General features: G+C 38.2%; 2 protein-coding genes across 2 annotated transcripts in view; both read left to right on the top strand.

Annotated features, from left to right (window-relative positions):
- Nucleotides 1-1,250: 1,250 nt before the first annotated feature.
- Nucleotides 1,251-10,608, top strand: LOC140226285 (steroid 17-alpha-hydroxylase/17,20 lyase-like). The gene is made up of 9 exons (XM_072306783.1): nucleotides 1,251-1,495; nucleotides 3,392-3,565; nucleotides 4,124-4,217; nucleotides 5,375-5,533; nucleotides 6,461-6,672; nucleotides 7,390-7,512; nucleotides 8,531-8,770; nucleotides 9,247-9,345; nucleotides 10,352-10,608. The coding sequence occupies exons 1-9, from the start codon at nucleotides 1,324-1,326 to the stop codon at nucleotides 10,606-10,608; spliced, it is 1,530 nt and encodes a 509-aa protein (XP_072162884.1). The 5' UTR covers nucleotides 1,251-1,323.
- A 4,245-nt stretch (nucleotides 10,609-14,853) lies between these two features.
- The window catches only part of LOC140226284 (steroid 17-alpha-hydroxylase/17,20 lyase-like), a 29,343-nt gene continuing 20,264 nt past the window's right edge, over nucleotides 14,854-23,932 (top strand). Inside the window, exon 1 of the mRNA XM_072306782.1 lies at nucleotides 14,854-15,025. Within this exon, the coding sequence (XP_072162883.1) occupies nucleotides 14,854-15,025 (172 nt within the window). The remainder of the gene's footprint in view (nucleotides 15,026-23,932) is intronic.

Here is a 23,932-nt window from a genome sequence, read left to right as displayed (position 1 = left end):
AGTTTCAACCTTGTTGTGAAAACTGTCCATCATCCTTCTTGTCCTCTTGCCCTCACTCATGCCACTAGACTGACTTCTGTACGGAACTTTGAACATGCTAACCTCTGAAGACTTATACGAGTATTGCGTAATAGAATTCCTAAATTATACAAGTAATAAGAAGTATAATTAGAATTCTATTAGTAATAATGAAGTATAAGTCGAAGAGGTTCCCACCCAGCATCTCATTTGATCGATACTCTTCAGTTCTGAACCCTCCCTTTACAACACTGAACAGAAGTCAAAACTGGTGGGCCCTTATACTGTATACTGATGTTTTGCTTAATTGCTTGACTTGAGATGTCCATACGTATAAGAATGCTCCGTGCCCTTGGAACAGCAATGATTGTGCTTTACTTATTGCTTGTCTGTATGATGAGAAGGACCAGTGAGCTAATTGTCTGCATTGCACCCAATACTGCATGGTGTTGCTGGTCTGTCTATTTAAAGCCGTATTCTCTTTGAAAAGATGCTTACTGCTCACTTACACGGGTATTTATAGCCAACTGGGACTGCCTGGAATTTTTACCTACTTTGAATTTCATTATGTGACTTCACTGCCTTAAACACCTGGGAAATGCTAACCTCTTCGACTTATACTTCATTATTACTAATAGAATTCTAATTATACTTCTTATTACTTGTATAATTTAGGAATCATAAACACAAAACATAAATGCGCGCCACAGACAACTAAACCGTTACTGGTAAAATGCGCTGCCTCTCTTGGTCCATACCGAGTTGTTTAAGACTCTCAGAAATAATGGACAATTTCTTGATTTCTTGTAGCAAAAATATTTTATTTCCCATGTTTTGTAGCAAACAGCTGTCGGAAAGGTCTGCACCAACTCCCGAATTCTAGTTCTGTGCTCCCTAACCCCCACCCCCCATCATTCTCTAGTTTCACGACCCACATAATGACTAGGAACCAGGGAAGTGCGAACATCGTAACATACAGATAGAGCTGGCTGCCTTTGAATAGAACACTTGTTACGCAAGAGTGATTTGCTTTGTCATGATGTCTGTGGAATACTAGTATGTAGATCCCACAGGTTACGAGTTCGGCCTGTGTATGCACATCGGATAAACACAAGATAGAAGACAGCGCGCTCTACTTATCCACGTCTCCGTTTACTGCGTGGAACTGTGCTTACTGTAGTGGTAACAGCCCCTCAAGTCTAGTGGCGCCTCACTTGGACTCGTATCACGGTAGCGATTTTTGGTGGAGCCAAATCCTGCATTTGATTTTCCAGTTGCAGCTACACCTCCCTGATCTAAGCCATCATGATCGATATGTCCGGAGTGATCTCGGAGTCCAGTTTCGGACAGGTCAATGCCTTGACCATCACTGCCGCCCTTGGAGTCATCCTGACTTCGATGGCGATCTGGAGCGTCTTGCGGCCGAGTGGATTCCCTCCCGGGCCGCGAGGTCTTCCGCTCGTAGGAAGCATCTTTGGTAAGCAGCTATAATATATCCATGCCCAGCCTCTGTAATTGGACACTTTTCCTGTATAGGAACACCTTTCTCTTACACTGAGTATTCAACATACATAAATTTATTCTACCATTAAATCCCTCAAGCAAACTCTATTTCGAGATCCTTAACCATTTTCGAACACAAACCACAATCCCGCCATAAACTTTCATCTCAGCAACAGAATTGCATAAACAAAAAATGAATAAAAAATCTTACCTGAAGAAGGAGAGGTTGTTGAAATGAATGAGTAGTAGTAAGTCATATAGTTTTTAAATCAATCAAGAGGGGGAAAGTATTATGATGTAAGATTCAATGCGAATTCATTATGCCTATCAGTAAGTATGCCTAAAGTAGGATTAGAATGACGTTTATCCTCCAATGGGTGTTAGAATCCTTGAGCTATCCTGGTTAAAAAAAAAAGACTCTATTGGAAGGGATTTAGATAGGAAAGTTCCTACCCAAGACTACTTGCACAAGGTTGCCATAAGACTTACAGGCAAGACTACCATGAAAGTATTGACATTTGGCTGAGTGAATACCATGCATTACGTCATGCTCGAAAGCAAAACGATTTACAGATCAACGATCGAAGCAAAGATGGAATGTTCTACAAGGTGCGACTTCTAAAATTGCCGGTTAATTCTATCTCAAATATACATAACGAGATTACACTTACCCAATAAGATGGCTAGAGTATCGACTCATCGCTTGCAAAGTTATAACAGCTATTTAGACCAAGGTCATGGACTGAAACATAAGATAATTGTTCATCCATTAAATAGCTGCGAAGAGTTAATTGCGGGAAAGACTTCTTATTAGCTGAGCTTTTTGGAAATATTTTCCCACTAATTTTACGGTACCACTCTACACTTAAGTTAAGTCTTTACCCCAACCCTTGTTAGCATACACGTACCGCACGGATGATCGCATGCACGCACATTTCGCAAGGCTGTCCCAAGAGGAAGTCTTCACGTTATGTTATATAATTATGATAATCCTATACTTAGATCTCAGAGTAATCTTGTTTACGGCCAGCCAAATATGGAGATTTATCCTAAACACATAACAATTTTTTTGTATTTATATTAAAAAATCAAATGCGAAAAGCGGTATTCTCATTAACCATTTTTGTAATAATTTATATATATATATATATATATATATATATATATATGTTTATACATATATATATATATATATATATATATATATATATATATATATATATTATATATATGTATATATATATATATATATATATATATATATATATATTTAATTATGTGGGTCCGACATCCATTTTTGGTGTATGGCCCCAACCAAAGCTGATGGTCGAGCTTTGCCTTATCTATTACCATGCATGGTTACATATATGTGTCTTTCAACTCTTTGACTCGTAGATTTTATGCAGTGGAAAGTACAGTTTTCTATATAATTCGAAAATATTTAGTACTATCGACCCACAGTAAAATTTATTAAATCCAACTTGCTGAATTCTGTCTGTGTCTCCGTAGGCTTCTAATCCATTCGTATAACATTGAAGTGGTATCGTTCATCTGTGATAAGCAAACAGTCTCCTTTAATTGATACCAAGGCTTCGTATGTTATCACTTTCACTCATCGTTATCGCATATATCTGATTGTTGACATAAAACTCTGCCGGTATCATATAAATCTGTAAGAAACATAAAACCAAACAAACAATCACACACACACACACACACACGCACAAACACACACACACGCACACGCACACACAATAGTGTTACACTGAGTGACTTGATACTATTTCGACAGCTTATTTTCCTGCCTATGGAGACATATTACCATAAGGACCTAATCAATAATGTTTTTTCTGCATTTTTTTCACTTCAGATATGAACGATAGTCCTGAAGTGGTGTTCGGCAACTGGGCAAAGAAGTACGGCGACCTCTTTGGGCTGAAAATTGGGGAGCGATGGATGGTGGTCTTAAATCGCAAAGACGTTATCAAAGAGGCTGTCGTGAAACAAAGTGTGGAGTTCGCTGGACGCCCAGACTTTTACTCATGTAAGTCACGTGTAAGTCATGTTAAGTTAAGACATGTAAGAATATATTGATTTTGGATTGTGAAACTATATGATGAAGGAAATATTCTTTGTCGTTTACAACGTTGAAGAGAATTTAATGACGGCAAATATACGTGAAATATTTGACCGTGCAGTTGGGGAAATGGGCTTGATTTTCCTTGCCATCGCGTTTCTATTGTCACTGTGGTAATGTGTGTGTGTGTGTGTGTGTGTGTGTGTGTGTGTGTGTGTGTGTGTATGGATGGGATATGTTTACCATATATACATATGTGTATATATATATGTATATATTTGTACAAAATCAGAATAACATTTTAATATAAAAACAAAAGAATTCTATAGTGGTTTAATGTTTGCTGTACAGAAGGTTGTCGTGTTGTTGTTGTGTCCTAAGTTTGAACGTATAATGTTATAACTATAGGTAGTTAAGAATCACAATCATCACTGCTTGTAGCCTACTGTTACATCTTAATCAGTTGTTTACATCATGAATGTATTATAATGAGTTTAACGTACTTCGTATCCTTTCTATGGGCAGCCGAGGTGTTCAGTGATGGGTTTAAGGATATCGCAATAAGCCCTTACTCCGACACGTGGAAACTTCACCGAAAGCTTGGCCATACAGCTCTCAGGTAAGTACGCCTATCAGCTTTAGACATCACAATAACAGTCATTCCCATGTCCCATTTGTAGACCCTGATTTTGATGAGCTGCCACTGCCAGGGTCCATGATCATAGGAAGTATTGTGGAATAAGTTTTGCATACAATCATGACCACACACATCATCTACCGCTGGATATTATAGCATTCACCTAAGATCTGAAGTAATCGTCTGCAGCTGGCAAACAATGGAAATTGCCACGGATTATCAGCCTGTCTTCTTGGTCATCTTTCTCGAAGCTGAAAACAGTTTTCATATTCTCCGGGAAATAAAAACCACAATAATACATGGCACAAGAAGTTTAAGCTATTCTTAGACTTCTATTTTTAGAACGCAACTGCTTTACATCAGATGATCATTACAACCACAAAAACAGAGAACGTAAAGTAAAGACTTGGAGAACAAGAAGACAACGGTAATGTTCACGGACTTTAGCAGGTAATCTTAAAGGAAGGGAGAATACGCATGGGTGGAGCTCAAAATGGCGTCATTCTGTCACACTTTACAAGAATGACGTAACCTGTCTTTGAAATAATTCAGTTCAATTCATTACAGACCCGTGTTGACAGTTTATTAAAGTAAGGATATTGATATCCTGTTTGGTATGTAATGAAACCATGCAACCTCTTTCACGACAGTTGTGATATGTGCAAGAAGAGAAGGGGGATTCTGCTCATATTCTACTCGAAACTCCTTCAGGGAAGACTAAAGTACAGTTCAACTATCCTTCATTACTTTCCCCTCGTTCTCTGAATCTATAATGAAACATAATGCAGTCCTTCCAAATGTCATAGAAACTATTTCAATCCTTTGAAAATAAGTGCGTTTTGTATACAGCTTCCAACAACATTAACCACAGCTCATATTTTGCATGTATTGATAAAGCTATAGAATTTTACTTATGATGTGCAGAGAATCAATTACAGCAAAGTGATTAAAAAACCAAAAATGTTGTCATGAAACTCCAAACAAGACGCCAGTGTGAATTGTGTTAAATTCCTTAAATAATTGCTGGTTTCTGTCGTCCGTTTGAATTTATTTATAATTCTCTTGTAATCATTCATTTAAATTTTTACTGTGACCATAAACAGAAGGACTTATTCCTCAACATCTTTTTTCATTTCCAGGCATTTTGCAACGGGCAAGCCTTTGCAAAAACTTATCACCAGTGTCTACCCAAAACTGGAGAAGGAGTTAGCTGAGAATGAGGGAAAACCGATCGACCCAAGACTTCTCCTAACCCTTCTGATGTACAATATCCTCACACAGATGTGCTTTGGGAAAAGGTATTAACTTAAAGTGAAAATATTCTTGTTTCTCTGTATACATGGCTGAACTCCTCTGCCACGTTCGTGTTCGCTCATGTAAAATCACAAAATTTAATGTCAAATCGTATCAGTTGAAAATTTTCCTTATTACATGAGAGATCCGATCACATTTAAGCGTTATCTTTTGAGGTACCTATTAGAAACTTTACACTGGGCTTGTACACAAAAACTTCACCAATCATTTGTTTTTCTCCATACGGAAGAAATTTTCTTCACACCTATTCTTGGTATATTTATATATATATATATATATATGTATATATATATATATATATATATATATATACATATATATATATGTATATATATACATATATATATATATATATATATATGTATACATATATATGTTGTGTGTGTGTGTGTTTGCTTTGATTTACGTTTTTTTCTAAATTAGTAAAACATTTTCAATTCCGTTCTCCATACTGGCCCTTGATCTCATGTGTCCCACAGTTTGAATTTTAGATATTCCGACTATTGTTCCAATTCATCAGTTTGTATCAGGATAGCTGGATCTGGATTACGAAGATTTTGATCCTCGAAATTTTGAAGTCTATTAAAAATGACTATTCACGTCTTTCCCTCATTATCTGAATAGAATAATTACTAGTAATTGATCTCAACTGGCATTTACGATAATCCCAAATCATTATCATTTAATTAAGCATGTATGTTAAATTGAATTCAGAGTATATAAGAACTCTGAATTAGATGTGTTGATGAAATAAAACTCTTTCTACTTGTATAGCTATCCATTGCTTAAATTACACGTTCTCTCTTTGAAGGCATATTAACATCGTTATAGTTTAGATTTGATTCATTTCTTGAAAGACATGAGAGTACACTGTATTTCCTTACACTTTTAACTGTTGAACTCCATTGTAGCTATGAGCTGCACGACCCGAAAGTCGAAGCGTGGATGAAAATGAACGATGAGGGGAACTCAAGTGTCGGGCTGGGTCTGGCGGCTGATTTCTTTAGGTGGGCGAGGTATATACCAACCTCGGGTCCACGCCTTATCAAGAAAGTCACGGAAGCCTTCAAAGACATGATCAGCGCGGAGTTGGCCGAGCACCGGGAAAAGAAATACGATCCAGGTATACGTTAATTCTTCCTCTTTCATTCACTGTGTACTCGTAGGTTGACAGAAGACGTCTCGATATAGAAGAACGTAAAATCCTTCCTAAAAACATGATTGAATAATCATTGAACAGATACTGCGTATCGGATGAGAGCCATCCAATTGCTCGTCTTCTTCCTGTGTATTTAGCACTCTGTGTTTACTTGTGAATATGGGTGGTGCAACTGTGACTTCAGATAATGAATAAATGCTACGCTGCTCAGGCGGGTTCGTGGTTAGAGAAAAATGATAATAATGGCAATTAAGGATCTCTTTGACCATTGCGTACTGTCCAAAGAGAAAATAGTACCAATAAACCTGTTTGATTCTATGGTTCACAACGCGCGTCTGTGTTTAGAAGGCTTCAAGATAATCATCAGCAAGAACAAAATGAATCAGAAAATACCACTGAGGTGGATTTTTACCCCCTCCTAACGCTTCTGTGCTTCTTCATTGCCGAGAATGATAGATAATAACTTTATGCTTACACTGCTACAATTTATTACTGATTTCAGGACCATAATTCACTGTTCCAATAATTGCATACAAAAGTCTCGAAAAATGTGTCGTACACATGTCATCTTTACATCGAGTCAAATGAGTGCGAAATGTCCTTTGAATCATTTCCAAACAGGATAGACTGAACCCGGTTTTCTGTTTGTCAATTTCTCTCTCTCCTCTCACTTCCTTTCAGAAAATATCAGTGATTTCTACAGCATGATGCTAAAGACCCAAGAGGACGCCAAAAGGGAAGGTGAAAATGTGGACAAGCTTTCCGATGCTCACATCTTGATGACAATCATCGATATATTTTCTGGTAATCAAATAAACTCAACTCTTACTGAAATGAAATAAGTATACATGAAGTCGTCGGTCGAATTTTCCGAAATAGACACTTGTTTTCTTACTCCTCATACTATTTTGCACCTAAGTCATATGGCAGGTGTTTTCAAAAATTGGTGACGCCGGGGATTTCCCCATCTAGGAGTGAGCGTGAACCTGCTCGCCTCAACTGTCTTTCTTTTCATACCCAAGTTTCATTTTAACGTTTTCGCAGTTAATACATGATGATCTTCAAGCACGTGGGGTTTTCGGAGGCCTTGGTAAAAAAAAATCTTATACACAACAACTGTATGATTGGTGTGAAGTATAAGAAGTAAGATGTTTGATTCAAGAATAATTAAAAAAAAATACTTTAGCCATCATCAATTGACGGAGAACTATTGCACATCCAACAAAAAGACAATGAGGGGGAAAACTCGGACTCCAGAGTAGAACGTTTAAAACTGTGGATGAGTTCTGTTATACCCTCGGAGACGCGTTAGCTGCCAGAGGAGGTGAGACTGCAGCTATGGCTAAGAGAGAAGAGACCCGCTCGCTCTAGAGGATACTGAATTTCAGATTAGCTGCTGGGAAGAATCCACGTGGGAGACCCCGCAAGGCATAGGAAGAAACAATGCAAAAAGACATGAGCGTTTAATATCATTCACATTGACGGTTAGGACGAGAACCATGAAGGAAATTGACTGCCCAACACCACCGAGGATAACGACGACGATAATGTTGACGATGACGGTGATGATGATGACAGGCTGTCGTTGGGTTTTTGTATGTATACATAATTAATGTGTATATGTGTTTGTTTTCACCTCACTGTCAGCTACTGTTGTTTCAACTCTACTTTGTGTGAGATATGTTATTAGAGTTTAGTGTAAGTGGTAATACTTGAAAGATGTCTTTCGTTTGACACGTTTTTCTGAACCGAGCGTTCATGAATAATAGTTTCACATTTGCCATTTCGATACACCACTCCCGCATCTATTTCCTCAATCCAGCTGGTACTCAGACCACAATCGACACACTGTATTGGGCTTTTGCCTGCCTAGCCGAGACACCTGAGGTGCAAAAGAAAGTCCAGTCAGAGATCGACTCTGTGGTCGGCCGTGATCGTGTGCCAACCATAGAGGACCGCGGGACGCTGCCGTACACCGAGGCCACACTGTACGAGGTGATGCGGTATAGCACTATTGTGCCAACGGCCCTGCCTCATTCTACCACACGCGACACTACGCTTCGTAAGTTCACTGACTCACAGTAACGCAAAAACCTCAAACAAGATTTAGAGTTATCAACGAAAGACAAGCGACTAGGACTTGGATGAAGACAAAGTTTATTATTCAGCAGGCTATGCTGATTGCTTATAGAATAGTGCAAATGCATTTACGAATGACCTCAATCTATTTCCATTAACATAATATTTGTGGATGTATTTCTCTAGTTCATACATGTATGAGTTGCTAAAACATCAGCGATTACGAAAGTCTTGCGAGTTTCCTGAGGCAGTAAAAAACGAAAAATCTGACATGTTGTATTTTACTTTTTGCCATTTTACTAGAAATACAGCTCTTGGGAATGGCAAATCCATTGATGTAAAGAGACCAATCATGTAATAATGTGTGTTGCTCCCATCGGATCTTTCTTGTGGCATAGCTTCGATTCACAGTGAGTCACATTTGTGATTGTAATAACACACTCCCCATTTCCCCTGCAGGTGGCTACTCCATACCAAAAGGAACCACCGTCATGCTCAACATCCACTCCATGCACTTTGACCCTGACGAATGGAGGGATCCGGAATCGTTCAAGCCAGGTGAAAAGAACCCCCTAAAAAACACAAAAGACACAAACACAACAACAAAGCATCGCTGACATAACAGCATGCAATCAACCAAGCTGGAAAAAAAAAAAAGATTATTTAGGTTAAACCTGAGAGATACGTCGTTTGACTTCATTGAGTAAGACGATTAATGCAAATAAGCAAACACTGTTCGATTTTTTGTACTTTGTTGCGCTTATTAATGTCCTGACACTGGAAACAGTGATCTCATTGCTGCCTCCAGAGGTGAAATATAATCAAAGAAAAATACAAAATGTCAGTTTAGTTTCCTAAATTTTACCATAAGAGACAACCTTATCAACAGAATTGTAATTACAAATTTAGTGTAAAAGAAATTATCGTTGTTATTCTTTTATGATCACTCTAAGTGCATTTATTTGATGAATCACTCTTTTGATTTCTCACGTGGGTACCCTATACAGAGAAATATGAATTTGATGACATTGCCGGAAGGAGTCTTTCATTTAAAGTATATATGTTGCTATTAAAACAAAACAATAAAAAAACAACGACAACAACACTTTTGTTAAGGAACGCAATGTTCACCTTGAGAAAATTTGCAGAATCTGATGTCTTCTTTTCCAAAGTTTCTTCTCTTTCGCAAGAATAAGAATTTTGATTTTAACATATCCTGTTAATGACTGCGTGTAAATAGTCATTATTCTTGTTTCCTAACAAGGAGTCATTATCCGGAACAATATTTGAAACGATCCATTCAGTAATAAGACTTTGCCGAATGAAATGCAATGTGTAACGCGTTGATTCTTTTGGGATAGTAATAGAGCCCAAATATAATTGCACATAGCATTTTGAGTTGATCGTTCAGTAAATCGCGATAACTGTACGCTCTGACATTTCTTGAGTAAGACAAGTAGGCAAACGACAAGACCAATTCCACTAATGTCATGATGTCATCATAATAAACTCCAATTTACGAACGAGCAATTTCCATTCCTATCCGAATGATACTTGATTACAGAACACTTCCTAGATGATGGAGGAACCGTTCGTCAACACCCTCCCAGCTTCATGCCCTTCGGAGCGGGTCGCCGTAGCTGTCTCGGAGAGGCGGTTGCTAAGGCCGACCTCTTCCTTATCTTCTCCTGGTTCCTCCAGAACTACACCTTCTCCAAGGTACCGGGCAAGGAGAGCGAGAATCTCTGCAAAACCATTCCTAAAACAGTCGCTGGGCGTCTGCTGACACCATACCAAATTGTGATCAGCAAGAGGAAATAAACAGGCGAGGAGCATATCATTTGCCTTGACGAAAAACGTTAAAAAAGAAAATTTCGACCAACTAATGTCATATGATGTCAATGACTAGATTCCCATTTTTTCTTGTCCTATTCAAATATTTTATTGACAATTGAAGTCCTAATTTTTTCACAACGAAATATTATTCACTTATCAACGTTCAAGTACAAATAAGTGTAACATTATATGATACATTAAAAAAAATCGATTTGGCAGGCAGCTACAACATTCTGAATAATATGAATACAATTGCATAGAGAACCTTTAGTTTTTACACTTGATATATTCATCTACTTTCTTCGTTTGCTTTAAATACATGTATTGACAAAACTGGCAAAAATCTAATAATTTCTTTTTATTTCTAGCAGAAAATATTATAAAGAACTTTGCATACCAATAAACCACATTGTAACACAACAGGTTTTCTGTCGTAATGTCTGTAGAACTGAGTATAAAAGTACTTAAAGTAATTTGAGTTTGATTCTGTAACATAATTTCGTGTATTTGAGAAATAAATCTTGTGTAACATCACATTCCCAAAACATATTATGTGCAATTGTTTCTGTGGAGCTCGAACAAAACGTACAAAGGTCTGTGTTGGAGATTCCCATTGCAAAAAGTAATATATTAACACCGATTTTTCTGTGCAGAATTCTATATTAAAAATAACGAAGTCTTTGATTCAGGGTAGATCTAAAAGGAACATTGTATATGTTGACCAAGTCTAAATTTTGGTTAGATATATTTCTTCCCATTTCCTTTCAGATTTAAGTGGTTGAAACATTTTGTCGCATAATTTTTGGTGTACATGTGTATATCGACATATTTTGGTTCTTTTAGATAAAGTAGATATTGTATCTTCTTGTTGCGTCTTTATTTCGTTATCATTCACTGATTTCTCTTCAATATTTTTTCACTCTAAGGGGATTGCATGACTAATCGAAATATACTCAAAAAGCTCCAACAAACACCATATTTAGTCCGAAACTGTTCAAAATTGAAGTGATGTTTGTAAGTGCTCAAAGTAGGCGCTACCATCTCTACTTCTTCTTTTTTTTCATTTAATACCCCATTACTACCCACTTATATTAATGCATGGAAAGTTTATTCAAATGTCTTGGAGTTATTTTGATGAACCTTCAATTTATAAGAAATATCAAATACATGTTTGTAGTCAATGTGAAAAGAAAATGGAGGGAACGAAATGAAATCATAACACGTTGTGTGTTGTTGATGTTATTTGAACTTATTTGGCGTTTATCATGCCTCGAGGAATCTTTACGTTAGTCTCGGGATCTTTACGTTAGTCTCAATTCAAGACTGGTCACTGATATTGATCGCTGAATTGTTTCAGTACTGTACTCGATAGTGAATGCTGTAACACGTGAGACAATATCTATTGTATTTCAGTTCACAGTATGTTACTTGATTACAATGTTGTACTGATGTTGTGTATTCAAATGTCTTATCTCAATTGCATTTTTGCTGGAAATTAGATAAATGAAATAAAAACTGAAAAATAAGGTGAAAAACGTCAACGCGATAGATAGAAAGAAAGGACGACCTACGCCATGAAGATGGAATCCAGGACAATATCTTCATCGCTGCAAGGATATAAATTCCAGCAAACGTGACGAATATGACGATTTTAATGTATTTTATACAACACATGACAAAATTATTATTGGGTTAATATCTTTGCTATTGTACACATACATTGTTAAGAGTTGCTGATTGTTTTTCTAATTCCTTACTGCTCTTTTTTTTTTTTTTTTTTTTTGCAAAAGAATTGGCTGGTGCAGTTTACTGTATGAAAGAAACCAATCAGTGTAATGAAGCAAATATACACATATGATAATAGAGAAAGAAATAAGCGCCATTTTGTGTACTTGATATTCGTGTAAGAAGAATAGGGTAGAATAACTGCATTTAGATTTTAAGTGCCAAAAATTTTTGGGTGGGATAATGACTCTTGCTATGTAAGAAAATGATAATTGTATTGTTATTGAAGAAAGAAAATCATATTGATTCAACACTAGTACAGCATGATATCGTGAAATTGTTTGCATTCCTCAGCGTTATCAGTCGTATGGGGACGCCCTTCAAAATAACATTATTTTTGTAATGTCCTTGTACTCGGAGTGCTGTCCTGACATGAAAGCGAAACACGTTTCAAGTTAAAGGACAAGTTCACCTTCATAGACATGTGGGTTGAGTGAATGCAGCAATATTAGTAGAACACATCAGTGAGAGTTTGAGGAAAATGTTCAAAATGTATGAATTTTTTACATTTCTGCTCAGTCACGGCTGGATGAGAAGACTACTATAGCTTGTGATGTCACATGTGTACAACGATATAAAGAAAGAAAAAAGAAAATTCAACATATTTCTATTTTTCTAGCATGACAAAAGAACACTCGACTTCTCTCTTTCAGAAGGCAGGGGGAATAGTATTACCCTTAACATAAGTCAGTAACAAGTCGAAGAAATGAGCACTTTATTAAGAAAGTAACGTTTTGTGAAATTCTCTTTTTATTTTCCTTATATCGTCGTACGCATGTGATATCATACACTGTAGTAGTCTTCTCATCCAGCAGTGACTGCGCAGATACTTTAAAAATGCATAACTTTTGAACGGATTGTCCGTTTTCCCCAAACTTTCACTGATGTGTTCTACTAATATTGTTGCCTTCACTCAATCCACATGTATATAAAGGTGGACTTGTCCTTTAACAGCTATGTTGTTGTCAACCTACTTGGTCACCACATCACAGGCCCGTAACTAGGATTTTTATGGGTGTTCAGAATTCGACAAAGTGGACCACTTTCAGGCAAAATCAGCTGACAAGCAAAAACAAAAACAAAACAAAAACAAAAGCAAAAACAAAACAAGACTCCCCCGTGCACATTTTTTCGTTTTTCGTGCCACTTCCGCTTCAAGCCCCCGTTCATTTTTTTTTTTTTTAACGGGGGGGGGGGGGGTAATTTACGGCCACTTTTCACCATAATACCTGTAGTATGATGGTAACATCATGCCCGAAAGACCAATAAGATACAAAAAACAAACAAACAAACTTTTAACTGGTCCAGAGCCGATCCAGATCTGCCCTTGGTGAGGATTCTTCTCTTCCCTATAGACGTGGCACTGACCTTCACGACTGTAGAGGTGAGCAAGACGAGATTCCGTGACGTTTAATGACGCGTTGGCTAAGGGGCAGAAACAAATCACATGACTGTATGCGCACACCTCTAGCACGCGATACGCGAACCGCATACCAGCTTACGTGACGCTTACTACGCGCTTGCCCATCAGTTTTTGCCCCATATCTCAGTACAGTGTGTATGGCTTGATGACGTCATTTGAACCTCGTTTCTAATAGCGCATGTGACGTACAGAGAGCCCTGCTTTCTTTCCGGTAGGAACTCTAAGGACACGGATGTTACATGGCCTTGCCAAGTAACGGAGGTTGAATGTAATAGGTTTAACAATTTTAAAACAGCGAGGATAACATCAGAGATTTAGAAAGGGGAGGGGCGAGTACAAAAACACACACATACGTATGCACAAATCAACATGCAAAAGATAATGGAAGTTCAAGAGTAATCATTAATACAAACATTACGTCTGGATATGCGCTCAACGGACAACTGAACTGAAGAAGGCAGTATTTGATGAATTTAGCGTAGGCCTATTAAACAACATAGATCTTACACTTTGGTAATCTTAGTAGTAAGTCGTTTAAGACTTACTACTGAAAGACATTTTCTTGATTTCGTGTAGCAAATCATATTTCCTATGTTCTGCAGCGAAAAGCCAAGGGAGGGCCTGCAGCCGCCCCAACCCCACCTTCCCTGATTTCACGACCCATGCAATAATTCAATCACAATGCTTCAACCGTTAATGAAAGTACGAACAATGTAAAAACCGACAGAACTGGATTCCATTGATTTCATATACATGTACCGATATCTGCTTCTGAATAGGACAATATATACGCAAGAGCGCTTTGATGGTCATGCACGAAGTGTGGAATAGGGATTTCTACGTAGATCCCACAGGTGACGTATGCACATTTAATAGTGAGGGAGCATTACTGCATGGATCTGTGCTTATCGCATTGGTGTACCAGCCCCTCAAGTCAAGTTGTATCTCTCTTGGACTCGCGTTGTGGTAGAGCCAAATACTGCATTGACATTTCACATGTTTCAGCAGCTATTTACGCCATTATGATCGATATGTTCGGAGTGATTTCGGAGTCCAGTTTTGGACAGGTCAATGCCTTGACCATCACTGCCGCTCTTGGGGTCATCCTAACTTCGATGGCGATCTGGAGCGTCATGCGGCCGAGTGGATTCCCTCCTGGGCCGCGAGGTCTTCCGCTCGTAGGAAGCATCTTTGGTAAGCGGCTCTTTCTACATGCACAACCACTGCGCTTGGACATGTTAGACTAGTTTTCCTATGGGAACAAGCTTACGAACCTATTCTCCATCATTGTGAGTGTATAGCTAATACACAAATTCTTCGGACTTAATCCCTAAACCAATCCCCTATCACTTGGTGCCTATCAAATCAATACCCCACATACCGGTAGTTATTGATATTATAATCCTGCCATAGTGGCTTCCATCTCAGCAGCAGAGTTGCATGATTCAAAAAGTGTCGCGTTAAGAAGATTAGGTTGTTGAAAGAAACAGGAAAAAAAAAAACATATTTGAGAGGGAAAATAATGTAAGAATCAATGGGGGTTCATTAGGTCTATATAAACAAAAAGTTAGAATGTAAACCGATCTTGGAGTTCTTAAAGACCTGTAGGATCCTCGAGCTGTCTTGGAAGGGGGAAAAAACTCTCTTTATTGAAAGGCTTTTAGATGGGAAAGTTCCTTCAAGTGTGCTAGAACTAAATGTAAAAACACAGCTACGTGCAGACTTGAGGAAAGGCTACCATGAAGCTGTTGACATTTGGCGGAGTAAAACGCTTGAAAGCAAAACAATATTACATTAATACATGAATCAACGAAGCAGCACTTGGTGGAATATTCTGTGCAAAGTTTATAAATGTACGTTTGATTCTATCTCATATATACATAGCGAGATGTTACTGAATAGGATGACATCTATAGTGGTTTATCTGTTATACGGTTTATCCGACGAGTTGGTTAGAGTCTCGGGTCATTGCTTACTATAAGTTATTTTAGGAACGTTATTTAGATCATGGTCATGGACTAACGCATATAAAATTGTTCATGCAGCAAACCACTGCAAAGAGCTGATTGCGGAAAGATTGGGACAGCCACCCCACTAATTTTGCAGTATAACTACTGTCTATAACCCTGCCCTTGTTGACTTTAATTGTACGCACGGATACACGGATGCACGCACATTTCGCAAGGCTGTGCCAAAAGGAAGTTTTCTCTTGATTGCCAATTATTATAATCCTACATGGATCTCAGAGTAGCCCGGTTCACGACCAGCATAGTATTCAAGTAGATCTCTTTATGATGACTATGCGGTTGCCTGAGACTTGGCTGACGTAGCTGCTACTTGGTGTATACAGAATTGACTCCAAATATTCAGTGCATTAAAGGGAAATTTATCCCAAATGCCTACAATTTTTGTGTGGATACATACTGAATGCAGAGATATCAGAAAACAACTGTCAAGTTGGATGAAAATCGAAAATCTGTTCAGAAGTTACAAATCTTTGTGATGTTATTATGTAAAAGTGACGTGTGTACGAAAATTTGGCATATTTTTATTTTTCTAGCATAATGAAAAAGCACATAAACATCTTCCATGATGTACAAAAATCGTGGAATTCTCTGTTTTCACGTTGACTTTACTGACCTTTGTACTTTTGTTTCGGTATCGTTTGGGTATTTTCTTTTGAATTATTCATTATTTCTGTATTATTCATAATATTGACAAAAACATTGAAATAAGAAACTTATTCTCTTATTAGTAGATTTCAGGCATTGGTTTTGCCATTTCCTTGTACATTATTCACAAGCCATGTTTGATATTTACCCATTATCCTTGCAGTAAATGTGTTGATGAATGATGATTGATACATTTAAAACAAAACACACACACAAAAAAAAAAAAACCTCAAGCAGTACACTAGTGCATGTGCTGGGTTTGTTTCTTTCAATCAAAGAAGAATTGAACGTTATGGAATGTCAATGTTCCTCATATTCTTCACACACACGCACACACACAATACACCCTCCACACACACACGGCACGTATACATTCAAGGAGCCCAATACACATCCTGTTCCACCTATTCATCCCACATCACTATCTCATCAGGTGTCCACTTCTACCCACATTCCTGACTGGAATATTTGAATGAGATATAAGCTACGCCACGAACATACAGAATTCAAGACTCAGAATGTGTTGGAAATAGGAAATAGGCCGGTGTAAATAATAATAATAATAATAATAGTGGCTACTTGTATAGCGCACAGGTCCACTTTTCAGTGCTCATGGCGCTTCAAAAATGAAAAAATATCATATATTTACATGCATATACATATTCAAACATTTCAACAAAGAAAAAAATGGTAAACAAAAGCAAATATATACCAAATAAAGAATACAACATATATCAATTAAAAATACAATATTAATCCAATATTAATGACATACAGCAATTACAGTCCTCAGTATGAAAGGAACAGATAAGTTTTAAGTTTGGATTTGAATGACTCTGTAGATGACAGTTCCCTTAACTGAAGAGGTAACTGATTCCACAATTTTGGTCCCATAACGGAAAAAGCACGATCACCATACCCATGTTTTACTCTGGGTGTTTGGAGTAAGAATGCATCTGATGATGAACGTAGCCTTCGTGTCGGATTGTATTTTTGAACAGAATTACTTATGTATTTTTGAAAAAGAATGAACTGAATGATGTACTAATAACAGAATCTTGAAAATAATCCTTTTTTCTACAGGTAACCAATGTAAGGAACGGAGAACTGGTGACATGGAATCAAACTTATTAGTAAAAGTTAACAATCGGGCAGCAGAATTTTGCAACCGTTGAAGTTTTGTGACATCTTTTTTTGAAAGATTACACAACAATGAATTCGAAAAATCCAACCGAGAAGAAATCAAAGCATGAATAAGTATCTCAGCTGCAGATTTAGACAAATATTTCCTTATGAAACTTAAATTACGCAACTGATATCGAACATTCCGCTGAATATGAGTTACATGACTTCGAAATGACATTTCCTGATCAAATATGACACCTAAATTACGGGCTGTTTTCGACGGAGTAATGCAAGTGCTACCGATGTTGACATGACATGACTGATAATCAACTTTGCTTAACATATGCTTTGATCCCAATAACAGAAACTCAGATTTATCATCATTTAGTTTAAGGCCATTGGATGTAAGCCAAATTTTCAGGTCTTGCAAACATGCTTCGAGTTTTACAATGGCGGATGACAATGAAGACACAGTGGGTTTAAAAGACAAATAAAGTTGTATATCATCCGCATAACAATGATAACTAATACAATGCTTGCGAAATACTTCACTAATTGGTTGCATATACAGAGAAAAAAGCAGCGGGCCTCCAACAGAACCTTGAGGTACACCAAATTTTGTCATAGTTTTACAAGAGGTAGAATCACCAATTCTGACATAATGAGATCGATCACATAAGTAGGATATAAACCAATCAAGAACAGTTCCTTTGATGCCCAAATATCTCAATCGTTGAATCAGAATAGCATGGTCGACTGTGTCAAAAGCTGAGCTCATATCAAGCATGATAAGAGCAGTGATGTTACCACTATCTAATTTGTCTGAACACAATATCTGATAAGTTGACTAACATTGTTTCTACACTATGACCAGGCTTGTACGCAGATTGAAATGAATCAAGCAATTCATTATCTTGCAGATACATTGTCAGTTGTGAGAAAACAACCTTTTCGAGCAATTTACTTAAATAAGGTAAATTTGAAATTGGACGGTAATTTTTTAAACACTCCTGATCTAAGCCTGCTTTTTTCAAAGTTGGATGAATAACTGCTTTTTTACACACCTGTGGAACTACACCTAATCTCAGGCTAGCATTTATGATTCTTGTGATAACGGGTGCTAAAACTCTGCCACACTTCTTAACCAAATCTGTTGGGATTGGATCAAGTTCACATGATTTGTTAGGTGGGTTCTTAATAAGCTTTTCTATCTCATTAACAGTGACAGACTGAAACTCACTCAATTCTGACTTGACTTCACATACAATGTCATTTGGCTGTTCACAACGAGTTGGGAAACTCCGTTGGATTGCCACAATTTCATCAATGAAATATTGATTAAAACAATTGGCTAACTCAACCTGATCACCATGAGTGAGGTGTTCTGGTAAAGGAGATCGCTGTTTTCGGTAAAGTAAAGCATTAGCAACTTTGTACAACTTCTTTGTATCTTTCCCACAATCCGTAACCTTTTTTGAATGATATTGTAACTTAGCATCTTTAATCAAGGCATTTACACATCGCCTTTGTGCATGATACATCTGCTTGTGAATCTCCAGTTTTGTGGACCTTGACTTCCTTTCTAACTGTCTACGAAGCAGTTTTGCTTGAGCTATTTCTGGGGTATACCATTCCGTATTGGGGTGTATTGTGACCTTGATTCGTTTCTCAGGTGCCAACTTATCAAGGGTGGCAGTGAGTAAGGTGTTATACAAATTCACTTCATCGTCAACATTATTAACTTGAGGTTCAGCTGATAAAAGAGACTTAGCATGAGTATCAGCAACAAACTCTTGTGGGTTTACAGATTTCAAATTCCGTGTCACAACAAATGTTTTTTTTTTTGATACAACGTTTAGGAAGGTTCAATTCACACATTATTGCTGAATGATCTGATATACCTTCCACAACACCGGTATTACAAAGTTGTACAGTGTTACCTTTATGAGTTATAAGCAGATCTAATACATGGCCTCGATATAAATATATATAAATATCGTGGTATATAGAAGTGGACCAAGTCAATCACTCGTGATGGTCTATGTACTCCCATGTTCGTAAAATGTAAGTGCGACCTACCTGCTTTTCATGCTTAAGTTTGTTCATCCTCTCTAAAGTCCGAAACGATTTTTACTTATGTTTTCTCTCGTTGGTAAGTAATTTTCTGACCTAGATTTCAAAATAGCATGTGTATTATGAACAAAAACATCAGGCTATTAACACACTTAGATCTATCAAAATTACCCGTTATTCAAGAAATATTTCTTGCCAATAAACGATATTCATCAATTCAGCTATATCAATGTGTTCATTAACAAATATCAATTTTTTAAACTCTATTGCAATGCAATATTGAAGACGTCTCCGATTCCTGTTGACAAAAGGAGCAGTACGTTATCTGCTGCAAAACAAACTTTCTTAAGATGTTCTTTGGTATTTAGCCCCGAGTAATAACACAAACTGAAACACCCTGCATTTCCAAATCATATTTGAACTTCTCGGTTGGACAAATAATTCCATCACTTTCTCGTCCGTAAAATCGAAGTTGTTTATCCAAGCCTCCACACTCCACACAAGCCATACAGCCCACGAGTCATACATTCCACAAGTCATAAATCCCGCTAGTTATACAGCCTACAAGTTAGACACTAAAGCCCACGAGTTCGACACTACGCAAAATAAAAGGGTACACGTCACGAGACCCACACCCACGAGTCATACAGCCCACGAGTCATACAGCCCACGAGTCATACACCTCACAAGTCATACAGCCCGCTAGTTATACAGCCCACGAGTTCGACACTAAGTAAATAAACCCTACGAGTTCGACATCACGTAAAATAAGCCCACGAGTTATACAGCCCATGAGTTCGGTACTACGCAGAAAAGGCTCATAAGACCGACACTGAGCAAACAAAGCCCATGAGACCGACACTATGCCAAAAAAAAAAAAGGCTCACGAGACCGGCACTACGCAAACAAAGCGCACGAGACCGACAATAGGCAAAAAAAAAAAAGCTCACGAGACCGACACTAAGCAAAAAAAGGCTCACGAGATCGACACTAAGCAAAAAAAGGCTCACGAGATCGACACTAGGCAAAAGAGGCCCACGAGACCGACAGGATGAACAGCGCACCTATAGACCAATGTGTAGGGTGTCCAGATAATGGCTTAAGGAAGATATGACAGATGGAAAAGGAGAGTTGCTGGGTGTTACTCTGTCAGTTGCCCACCCTCACCCCCTGAAATGTTCAAACTATTTAATTATGTTTGTAAAAAAAGTGTGTGTAAAAAAGCGAGAAAGAAAAGGAAAAGAAGAAACTTACATCCTCTCCATCTTCTTGCTGAAAATTGTGAAAGCCTATTAAAAAAAAAAAATAGCACGGTGCCATTACCAAAGATCTAAGATTAAACCATATATATGTGTGTATATATATATATATATATATATCGTTCTTGTCCTCTTTTCTTTATTTTTCGGGGAGGGGTCCCATGAAGAGTACAATTATATTTTGAAAAAGAAAACGGTGACAATGTCGCTCAGTGTAGCGTGACAGAACTGCCCCAAAAGCCACAAGTGTAGAAATACTGGTGCACGTCATGAGACCGACACCCACGAGTCATACAGCATGTACAGCCCACAAGTCATACAGCCCACGAGTCATACACCTCACAAGTCATATACCTCACAAGTCATACAGCCCACTAGTTATACAGCCCACGAGTTCGACACTAAGTAAATAATGCCCAGGAGTTCGTCATCAGGTAAAGTAAGCCCACGAGTCATACAGCCCATGAGTTCGACAATACGCTCAGAAGGCTCATGAGACCGTCACTATAAGCAAACAAAGCCCACGAGACCGACACTACGCTTAAAAGGCTCACGAGACCGACACTAAGGCAAAGAGGCTCACGAGACTGACACTAGGCAAAGAAGGCCCACGAGACCGACAGGATGAGCAGCGCCACCTATAGACCAATTAATTGTATAGGGTGTTCAGATAATAGCATAAGGACAATAATGAGAGATGGAAAAGGAAAATTGCTATGGTATTCCTCCGTTATTTGCCCTCCCTCACCCCTGAACTGTTCAAGATCTTTAATTGTGTTTGCGTGTGTGAGTGTTTGTGAAAAAAAAAATTATCAAAATTCAGTAAAAGTGTGCATGAGATCTTTCCACATTAATTTTGAAAATGCCAAAACACCCTCCTTTCTCTTTCCGCAAAAGACTACCGGTACACACCTATTTAAAAAAGAATAAATGAAATGAAATGATGTGGACATTCAGATCAACCAACTAGAAAAATGTCCAGCTGTCAGATGAAGTTTACAAGAAAATATTTCATAAAATGGTCAGTGTTGCAGTGCACACCTGCTTTACATGATATTGAGGGGAGTAGTCCTCTGCAATGATTTAGTATAATTCACAGAAAATAATGTAATCGTCTATGATATCAAGGTAGCGTTAAGGGTTCGGAAAAAGAAGATCCATCTATGAATTTTACAGCTATTCTATTTCATGAAATATGTACCGTTTTGAGGAGAATAATTACACAAGCCACAAAACGAGGTGAATCGCTGTGGCGATATAAAACGTTTTATCCGTTGATTGTCATACATTATAGTCACAGAGAAAAATACAAATTGAACTCTAAGCAGGCGAGTATAAGCAGGCGGATAGGATATCAAGTAAGGCCTACTTAACTAGTGAAGCAAAAAAGAAAAGGGAGAAAGAAAACTTACATCTTGTCCACCGTCAAGCTATAAATTGGGAAAGCCTAATAAGAATAGCACGATGGCATCTAGAATTAAACCATATACATCGTTCTTGTCCTCTATTGTTCGTTCATACTTTCTTGGGGGGGGGGGGGGGAGGGGATCCCATGAAGAGGACAATTTATATTTTTTTAATGATAACAATGTCGCTCCCCGTAGCGTGACAGAACTGCCCCCTAAAAGCCACGGGGTCATCCTACTAGACCGACATCCACGAGTCATACAGCCCACGAGTTCGACATTGAAAACAGGTCCATTAGTCATACAGCTCTCGAGTCATAAAGCCCCCGAGTTCGACAGATACAACACAGGGCTTAATGTGTCGGTCTCGTGGGCCTTGTTAGCTTAGTGTCGAACTAATGGGCTGTATGCCTCGTGAGCTGTATAACTCATGGGCTGTATGACTTGTGAGCTGTAAGACTTGTGAGCTGTATGACTCGTGGGCTGTATGACTCGTGGGCGTCGGTCTCTTGACGTGCACCCAAAGCCACACGTGTAGAAATACATACTTGATGTCGTTGATATGTAGATGGTGCTGTTTAATTAGTTACAATCTCTCGCTCAATAGCGTGACGAAATTAAACCCGCCAGTATGTATTTTCCCCTTCATGGAACACCCTGTACAGGTACATTATTTGTAATTGATATGTAGATGGCGCTGTTCATTTTGTCGGTCCAGTGCCGTATATTAAGAGAGTCTGGCCAACTCGGTTTTCGGCTAAGGTGTTTTGAAGCCTGTGATTGGTCAAAAGCTGGTCCCGTGACCTACAGGCGCCATGTTGTTACCAAAGTCAATCACGCGGGCGCGAGCAGAGCTCATACGCAGTGCCCATTGTTCATTACGCGCAGCTACGCGCTAATATTGCTTGCCTTGGGGACTTCCCCTGAATATCAGTCATGGTGCAGTGGGGATATGTCATTGCCGTAAGGTTGTCAACTTTATTTAAGTATATAGAAGGTACAACACGAAAGATATTTTGATATATTATTGCCATAAACTGAAGATTAGTCATGCCTTCCTGCGCAGCATGGCGTTGCGCGAACCGACCTGGCTCTTAGTGTAATGATGCACCGCTTTCCGACAGATCCAAAACAAAGGAAAAAGCGGGAAATCAGAGTGCGACGGGAAAAATATATCTGATTTGTTTTCTTTGGATTCCTCGCGGTGTCTTTCAGACTATCCAAGTTTTGATTCACATTTGTATGTCTCCGCCATAACATACGAAAGTGTCGCCTGAGGCATTTGTTTTGGTCGTCCGTCCGTCCTTCCGTCTGTCCTTCATATCGCAATCAATATTGTGGACACCGTTTGAGGTAATGAACTTGACATGTATGCTTGTGTGAGTGGACGAAGTTTTGTTTTTAGCTTATAGGGCTTATAGGACCGTGATTTTCTCGTGATTTTATTTTTATTATTTTTTTTGGGGGGGGGTATGGGAGGGGGGTAAGGGTCAAGGATCAATGTCAGGTAAAATGTAATATTAAAATTCTACTCTCTATTGTTGAAATACTATTACCCATGCAGTT

This window comes from Diadema setosum, chromosome 3 (genome assembly GCF_964275005.1).
Source record: "Diadema setosum chromosome 3, eeDiaSeto1, whole genome shotgun sequence".
NCBI classification, from domain to species: Eukaryota; Metazoa; Echinodermata; class Echinoidea; order Diadematoida; family Diadematidae; genus Diadema; species Diadema setosum.
The sequence above is the reverse complement of the archived record's forward strand: the minus strand, read 5'-3'. Positions and strand labels throughout refer to the sequence as shown.